At 44.2% G+C, this 9,646-nt stretch overlaps 1 protein-coding gene across 1 annotated transcript in view; it reads left to right on the top strand.

The window, feature by feature from the left end:
- Nucleotides 1–4,516: 4,516 nt before the first annotated feature.
- The window catches only part of LOC118786145 (E3 ubiquitin-protein ligase MARCHF4-like), a 12,024-nt gene continuing 6,894 nt past the window's right edge, over nt 4,517–9,646 (top strand). The window contains exon 1 of the mRNA XM_036541211.1: nt 4,517–5,159. Within this exon, the coding sequence (XP_036397104.1) occupies nt 4,692–5,159 (468 nt within the window). The 5' untranslated portion in view covers nt 4,517–4,691. The remainder of the gene's footprint in view (nt 5,160–9,646) is intronic.

Below are 9,646 nucleotides of genomic sequence, written 5' to 3'. Positions count from 1 at the left end.
AAATGAAATTAAGTTTCTTTAAAGTGACCTCTCCAATAGATCTGTCTACTGTGACAGAGGAAACAAATAAAAATAAAATCATTCCTGCGTCAGTTTTCTCCAGCTTGTTATCATCAGCAGTTGTGGTGGTCAAATGGTCAAACAGACAGGCAGCTCACCACAATGAGCGCGTGGAAGAGGACTGCAGACAGCCTTCTACTCTGAAGGTCAGGACTGAAGGCACTGACTAGGCCAAACTACAGCCTGCCTTCTGTATCACATTGCTGACCACCCACAGAGAAGACAGTCATTACCAAAGCCATCGTCTGTGGGGGACAAGGGTAAAAAGTGAGACAACAGCAGCAGTTAGACAGACTTAACCAGAACCCTTCACTGTAAGGGGTTTTGGTGGCATGTTTTCCATATTGAGCAATGGGAACCTAAAGGTTGCAGCTTCAAGAGTGTATTACTGCCCGCAACACTCTAGGCAACACACAGTAAAACAGGGAAAGTATCTTCAAATCTCAGTGGCTTTGTTATTCATTTTTAACTGTTGAAATGCATCATCGTCACTATAAACATCCTATTTATATGGAAGATGGGCCCAGGTGTAACCTTGCAAATATGCATATACACACACACACACACACACACACACACAAACTTCAGTGAGACTGCTTTCACCACTGTTTCACCTCCATGGCCTGAGCATGTCATTAGTGTTCACTGTAAGCCCACTCCTCTCAGAGACAGCCAGTGCTCCATGCCTGAGAAACACCGTGACACTCCTCTTTCTTCCACTAACGGGGGCTTGTTACTCACGCTTGACTCTGTTCATCTGTCTCCCTGGATTAAACTCACTGAAATAGTCGAGAAATTGCTACGAAGGAGCACATATCACCTTGATGTGTACACCGAAGTCTCTAACTTCAAAGTTTATCTCGCAAAATCCTTTGGCACACAAATGACTGCATACAGTTAGAAGAATTTTACAGCCAGGAGTTCTCTCTGGGGTAATAACCCGAGAGCATATATTTGGAGATTTTGATTGATGAGGCAGTTTTAGAGGCAAATTAGAAAAAAAAATGGATTGACTTGTTTTGGGACTGTCTGATATTGGAATTTAGTGAGTTACGTTGATTCAATACAAATGCTTGGTTTGAATCAATGGGTCACTGATAACAAACTGAATATTTCACTCTTTTTGGATACTGCCATTTTTTATTAGAAAAACAAAAGGTTTCACATTAAGGAACACCTGAAAATCATAGGGACTGCCCTGGAACACATGCAGCAGAGCTCATACAGACAGAACAACAAATCAGTTCAGTCCTTTACATTTCCTACTGCAGACCTTTACCCTCTAACTGAACCCCCATCCCTGCACAAATGGACACACGCTGGCACACACACACACACATATGCATGTGTAGGCAGTCATGCACACACACACACACACACACACATGCATGCACATATAGGGAGTCTCACACAAACACACACACACACATGCATGCATAGGCAGTCTCTTTCTCTCTCTCTCTCACACACACACACACACACACACACACCCTCTCACAAGAATAGCAGGCTGTTCCACAGCCATAGCACTAAGGTGTCTGTAGTGAGAGGCGGCAGTCACACTGAATTATGGCTGACGATTTAACTCCTTGCGCACACCACAGCGACTGCCAGCCTGGAGACTTGGGCTGAGTCCACCTGGCTCCACATTATGCTTCAGCTCACGGGATTTACTACCAGAGGAGCTCCCATCTGGGGATCCACTCCTCTGGAACATGTCGGTCCCTTCGGGAGGGACGGTGCGTCTGTTACTTTTATCTAAGGGGAAGAAAAGAAAGCACCCAGAGTAAACCCCAAACTCTGAGAGCAGAGCTCTACAGAGGATAACTGATATCGGATTCCATTTTATTGTGTTTCCTACTGTAGCACAATGGGAGTTAACGGTTGTTTTGCCCTGGTTTCTGCAAGGACCAGATTGACAACTGGTCACCCAGCAGAATAAATCTCTCATGGAAATGTATCTTGGAGACAATGCTAGCCTCAGATGAGGCAGATCCTTACCACTAATTTGCTAGCATGAGATCTCATTGTCCAAATTCTCAAATGATATCATAACTCATAACCCAATCAACAAGGGGCTAGAAAATTGCCCTTGATTTCCCCAAAGACCCCCCCCCCTTTCTAAAGAGCAAAGAGCATTTTAATATAAGTGTAGGATCTGGAGGCAGCACAGCAAATGCAGGGTATTCTGATGTAGCATGTGATGAAGATAGCTGCTGTGTTATTGATCCGAGCCGGTGGAGTACCCCGGGCCTGGCTGGACGGGAGTGGGGGAATGAGCTTTGTCATCTGACAGATCACATCAGCAGCTACAGCGATCGGAATAATCCCTTACAGGCACGCTTAGGCAAAGATAATTTCACTGGGGTGGGGGGCCTGGTGCATGATGGGAGTGTGGCAGGAGGAGGAGGAGGAGGGGTCTTTCTGAAGGAGACGTATGAGCATCATGGTCTGCACTGTCTTAAGTGTCAGGTGCTATGAACTGCAGTTGAGAAACAAGCACACCACATGAGCGGGACTTGCTGACTCTTACTTTTGATCAAAACGGCTATTTCTGCACCGGCCTAACCATGTAGAAAAGTTGGGTTTCCGTCCTGTTTCTCTGCCAGGATGTCAGGAGCAGACCGAAGCTCAGAGCAGACACTATATATAGCTGGCCAATGCATTACCGTGGCAGGTTTAGTGACATGGAAAATATGTACAATCTAGACCAATATATAGTCGTGTCCATGTATTATTAAGCATTCACAGCTATGGTGTTAAAGTAAGGCCTGGGAGTTGTGATCTCTCAATGGGCAGGCAGAATGTGCAACCATGTATATAAAACAAACATTATGAATAAGGATTCTCACAAACTATATTTATGGGTCAAATAATGTGAGGACTCATATTCATAAAGCATATTACATGTTTTTCTATCAACAACTGGAGATAATTTTAAGTTATTTAAGATCTATTTTAAAAGAGCATCTGAGGTATTTTTGTTAGGAACCATTAACCCCACGATGCGTAGAAATAGGTTTCAAAATAAGGTAACTCCTCAAAAACCATTTCAAAGCGTCCGGGCATAATTTCACAGAAAACGTTACTTTTAATTATTGAGGTAGAGCAGTTGGATTTCTTAATTACTCTCTGGGCCAAATGAATGAACGCAACATCTTGACGGATATCTATGTGCAGCCGAGTTCGGTCGTGGTATGCTCGTCCCCTCTTGCATCACTCCTATGCCGCGTGACGCGCCCGTGCTTGGGAGCTGTCCCGGGAATCATGGTGCTGAAGGCGCTGCACCAGCCAACAACCGCAAATTACACAGACCATACTCAACGATCAGCACAGGATCTTTACACCGGGACAGCCTGGATGCTCTGCTGGAACATAACGGTACAGGCTTTATGGATGCATTAGCGCCTTCTCCTCGAAACGTGGAAATCCGATGACTACAAAAAAGGATGTCTGTGTTTAAAACCATCGTACTCTCCAAGGAGCCCATAACAACTCCGCATCAACTGCAACGCTCGTGGCTTTGATTTAGTGCTTTAGGCTGATCTATCAAAAACGTGCGGAATTCCTGGAAATAAAGAAGAAAGATGCATTGACGTGATGACATGTATTAACGACGAGAAGCCCATCGACCGTGGACGCCGTGGTACATAGGTAATGTGTCTCGCTATTAACAGAGGAGCACGAAGCATACTGACACCTCGCTACCTACAATGGGACTCGGGCTCGACTGGTCAGAGAAGCGATTAAATCAACCGACACGTCTAGGTGAAAACACGAGGAAAATCCGAAGAAAGACTCCCCTGTATAATGTTATTTTCTGTGATGTCATGAAAACGAAGCGTTGCATTTTTTACGCTACATTAATCTGAAAAATGTCCACAAGAAGACCAGAGTTCACATAACATCAAATTCGGCTTTGATGTTCTTGGAAATACAATACAGAAAAAAATGGGGGGAAATCACATTTTCAGTCACGGATTTGCAGTTAGACTCTGAAGACAACTGGCCATCTCACAAGGAAGAATGATTTTTCGAGGGTCGAAGCGTGGTTTTCTGCTGGAGGGAAGGCTGTACCTCTTGAGTCGGAAATGTACGATTATGCTCTCCATAACACACGTTTTTCGATTTGTTTATTTGTTTCTGTCGGTGTATGTGCGTTAATATAGTTCGTTTTATTTATTAAAAACACCTAAATATTTCAAGATGCCCGCCTGAAACCTAATTCCTGGGACTTCAGGCATTTGTCAGTATTTCCACAGAACTAAACAGACGAGCACTGTTGCGGGGTAAATAAGGTTGTCTGATACGTTGCTCAACAACAAAAGTAAGCAATCAGTTGCCACGTCGGTGTTGCAAAAAAAGCAAACCATATTAAACAGAACAGTGATAACAACAGATGCATGAGAAAAAAAGACAAAATTGATAAAGTCACCGGTAAGGTAGTATTAAACTCTAAAAACTGGAAATTAAAAAAAATTAAAAAATAACAAACTCGGGTACACTTACACTGGCTGTACAGGAATTTTGTGTTATATCTCAATCGAAAGAATAAGTTTTTGCCTGCCCAGCAAGTGTTTTCTCTTATCTCGATCACCTAAACTTATATCTTTACATTAAAAGAAGAGCACATGTTGTTGGAAATCGGTGTCATTGTGTGGTGCTGGGGATTGTTGAGTCGCACACAGATGCACCGGCACCAGGTAATGCTGAAAGGCCGCTGCTGCGTTCTGTTCAGCGACCTGAAGGTTTTCCTGCTCAGGCCACCGACACCGTCGGCACCACCACCAGCGTTCATCCCCATGAGCGGCCAAAGCGCGGAAGGCCATGCGCGCAGCGCCGACAGCAGCGCGCTGACAAACCCCGCTCGGCCGGAGGGGTTTTCCGTACAACTGACAGGGGGAGCTGTCGGGGTCGACGAGAACAGGGCGACGGAGGGCTGGTCCGGCGCCGCGGCGCAACCGGGGACGCTGGATTGCAGCAGCTCTTCGGATGACTGTTCCAAAGAAAAAACGGAGGAGCGACTGTCCCTCACCAGTTGTACTGACAGCGGCGTTAGGACTCCTTTGTGCAGAATCTGTTTTCAGGGACCCGAGCAGGTATGTCGATTTCACGTTGTACCTTTTAACTTCACGGGTACATGGAACGCTTGTGTCACCCGGATGCAGTTATTTATTTTACTTGTGTATATGTATATGTATTTTTTTTTTTTTTTTGGAAATTGAAACAAGGCTAAAATTAAAACGAAACGCGAGAGTAAGTTTGTCCATGTGAGTCTGGGGCTGAATCAGGAACACGTGTAAAAGATTAAGCAGTACATTATAGTAGCTGTTACCACAGTTTGTATGTGCTGTAATCACTGAGAACACCAAACGACAAGTGTGGAGTTGCAGTTGTTATGGGCTTGTAGTTATACGTAGAAACGATTGTTTGGCCGAGATAAATGCTCTTCAGTGCTATCAAGCATCTTTTGAAAGTCAAACAATAGGCGCCGGCAAAGGAGCGAGTCTGGCACAACTGCGAACGAATGGTGCGTGGTGAGGCGTGGTGCGAATTGTTCAGGAACAAACGGAGAGGATAGGGATATGAGAAAACTACCGCGTGGGTTAACAACTACATGACTGTGTTATAATGTTAAGGGTTAGCTTTTGGGTGCGAACCGTGTGCAGGTGTAGGAGTGAGAACAGTCAGGCAGTAAGTATATGGCATCACAAGCAATCGTTAAGGTCACCAAGCAACCAAATCACAGAGATCTGCATGAAGTATTCCATTTCCTTCTTTTGGCACAGATTGACAGTTAATACATTCTCTGATACTGTATTGTATGTGAACAGGAGGCACCATATACCCGTTATGGCAGTATTACTGAGAGATGGCATGTGTTGGAACTACAGGGTGTTGCTGGTAGAACTATTTAATAACCGGACTCCCTTGACTGTGTAATTGCGCGTTGTCAAGCGGTGATGTAATTGTGTTCTTTGAGGACTTTGTACATTTCCTTTTGCAGCTCTGATTGCATGACTCAATGCACATGAACAAGAGGACATATTTGAGCTCAGCCTAACTCCAGCCCTAGGGTGTGACCCTTTGGTTTCAACCCCGCTGCACACGAGCACAGGGTGCGTTGCACACAATAGACCTTCACTTGTCATAATCAGTTCATGGACTCTTCCTCAACGTGAGCATTGATTTTTGTTATGCTTCACATTAAGGAGCAGAATAATGGCGCTTCATCATCTGGGAGATATTTCTAATGGCCCATCGGTCTTGTTGTCCTTTCTGTTGATGTGGTGCTTTAAAAGATGGATGGGCCCTAGACCATAAAGAGAATGATGTTCTCAACAGACCGGTCTACAGGGAGTGCGCTTCACTCATTGACTCAACAAGAGGATGGAGGAAAAAAAAAACGCCCCTAACAGTCAGTGAGTGAGATAAAGAAACTCTTCCCCCTCGGCTGATTTGTGTGCACCACAAACAGCCACTTTATTACAGAGCATCGCATTCACGCTGTTGCAATTATATGCTTGAGAAAAGAAATAATGGTTTTCTCTCTGCTATCTGCCTTCTCTCCGCGAAACACAGACAAGGAACAAAAACAAAGCGGGGGAAAAAAGGTCTGGAGGCCATTCTGGGAGCTGGACTCATGCCGAACCCTTCTACTCTGCACTGACCTGTCTTGGAAATGACATCTGCAGATAAATCAGACAGAGTAAACTCAGGGGAGAGAGGAAGGAACAGAGACAGGCCATGTTTGTGACAACCTGTGTGTCAGTGACTGAAATGGAGGCAATGAGGGAAAGTTTATACTGGATTTATGGAAATGTTGAGACCCCCCCCCAGTTATTTTTTTGTTAGGAAAAGCCTTGTCCTCATTTGTGATTTAAATATTAGCTGCCCTCTGGCTTTTCAAGCCATACCACATTATTTTTCTTTAAGTGTCCCTGACATTCAGCCTGTTGTATAATGACATTATTTTACATTACTATAGTATTGATGTTATTATTTATTTTGTATGTCGTGACACTTCCCATATAGAATGATGTAGGAGCCAAACAGGCTACAGAATTTCACTCATAGGATCTCAATTCTCTGTGTAAATACTGTGCTGTACCTCATCCAGAACTCTCTTCATCTCTGAACATCCATACTCACATGTCTACATCTTTTAACTGCTTTATTCAGGCGGTGTTTTTGTGTATTATATTGACAGAGGCTGTTAACTGATGAATGTGTTCCAACTGTGAGCATATTGCATATTGCACTTCATATACCACCAATACAAGAACACAGAGACAAATTTACACAAAAAATGGTCAGAAATGCTAATACCCTCTACAGAGAATTCCATTGTTGCACATCTAGAACTACCCAATTAATTCCATTTGGCCCAGTCAATTTCTCTTACTCTGTTGAGTCTCTTCTGATGAGTATTTGCCCTGCTCTGTACTACGATGGCTGTTCACCTGAATAGGAGGCATATCAACATTAAACCGCTGACACCACTTCAGCCCGGAGAGGATGCTTTCAGAAAAGTTTAGTGGTGGATGTGAAAGCGCAGAGAGCTAACTCACACAACTGAATCACAAAACGACCTCTGAGATCTGCTCACAGAGCTTTTACACTGTCAACTGTTTCAACCTTTTCAAAGTGGCTGCAGGAGGCAAACACTTTAGCTTCTGTGTATTTATAAATATGCGTCCATTCAGGAAACAGCACAAATACAGTACTAGTGTTGCTCAATTCATCTACTGCTCCAGAGTAATCCTTTCATGTTACCTCTATGTAATCATTCAAGCATTGTTTTGTAATTTGCGTGTGTAGTTATGGATTTAATAACAATAGGAAACAACAGTAATATCCAAGACCAGGAAACTGTCATGGAGGTCCTGTATGGTGCTTTGTTTCGTATAGTGGTGTCTGAGATTAAGCTTAATGCACTGTGCTTACCTGGTCCCTCATCCTTCATAACACAACAGTAATGCATTGCAGTTCCACATCACGCTCTGATCTCTTAGTGTGTGTGTGTGTGTGTGTCGATAATAATATCTTCCACTCTTTGAGTGCGCTGATGATGGAAAATGTGATTTATTCCGTCCATGCTCGGGGACTTTCGGTAGGATTACAGGATCTTTCTGGGACACTCCCTGTGTTACCCCGTGCCCCACTGAGGCAGCACTTTCCTTCTCTGTTACGGTAATGAACTTCAGGTGAGCGATATGGAACACCCTGCCATTTTGTAGAGTGGCAGGGGGTCGAGTATCACACTAGGACTGAATCCTGACACTGAAGAGTTCTTTTATGGGTCAGAGGGCCCCTGATGGTTATTAATCCTCTCCCTGTCCATAGTCCATAGAGACCCTCGTCTGAAATACTGGGGTTGTGGGCTTGTCACTGTTAATCACTTTCTTGTCTCTAAATCCAAAGAGGTGGTGCCAGAGCATATATATGTCCTTACCCATGTATCTCTACTCTTGCTAGTTATCGGGGTAATTAAGCATGATTAATACTCAGTCTCAGCAGAAGCAATAACTACAAGTGTCCTGGCTCACAGAGGGCCCTGTAATGGAGCAGGCAATATAATCACCAGGAAATGATGATGAAGATATCATCCTTCTGTAAGCACTGCGTTGGAGTTGAGAACCTTGTGGGTAAACTAATCTATTTTACATTACAAAGCATCCGTTTGACTCCTGTGATACAATGTAATACAGACCTCATGCTGTTTTTCCTCTCTCACTGGAGATTGTTTGCTAGCAGAAATGGTCACATTGCATTCTGGTTTTGCAGAGCAAGGTGTCACCTGGCATGCTGGGGTTTGTACTAGGCTTTCCTACCAAGTCAAACTAATGGGTTTTTCTCTGTGTGATTTTTTTTTTTGCTCTTCTGATGAGTCATTCTGTGATTGCTGAGTAAATTACTCCTTGCCTTTCTTGTAATGTGTACAGATGGGGAATCTCACCTTCTCTCGCTTTCTCTCCCTCTTGCTCTCTCTTATTTCGCTCACTTCTCCTCTCTTTGAATAGCACACACACACACACACACCCTGCACCCTTATACACCCACACTGCACCCATACACACATACTCTGCACCACAAAACAGAAACCCTGCACCACAAAGTTACCACAGTAGCTGATGAGAGTGCTGTCAGAATAACTGCTGTACACAGCAGCTTCCTCAGATTGCTGACATTATTGTCCACTAGATACATGCAGGACCTTTGCGTTCATTTCAGACAAAAAAATATTAAAATATGTGTAAAGATATGAGAAGAAAAACTGCAGTGAGTATGGAATTGTGGCGACACAAACACTATTGAATTAAATTGTGTGGTGTGGATTGCATAGATTGTGTTGTTGTCGATGATGCTGCCGTTGAAACAGCACATGTGCAGTCAGGCGCACGTCCTGACCCTGATATTCACAGATCAGGAGTCATTTGTCATGCAGCTGAGGCATCCTGTGGGCAGTCCTTTAGCCGAGGTCAGTGCCGCTCACGGCAGCCATCACCACGCCGCACGTGTCCATCTGGCAGCCAGTTAACATCCAGCAGCGACGCTATTACCCACACTGCGAGCGCCGTACAAT

This window comes from Megalops cyprinoides, chromosome 11 (assembly GCF_013368585.1).
Source record: "Megalops cyprinoides isolate fMegCyp1 chromosome 11, fMegCyp1.pri, whole genome shotgun sequence".
In the NCBI taxonomy this organism is placed as follows: Eukaryota; Metazoa; Chordata; class Actinopteri; order Elopiformes; family Megalopidae; genus Megalops; species Megalops cyprinoides.
The sequence above is the reverse complement of the archived record's forward strand: the minus strand, read 5'-3'. Positions and strand labels throughout refer to the sequence as shown.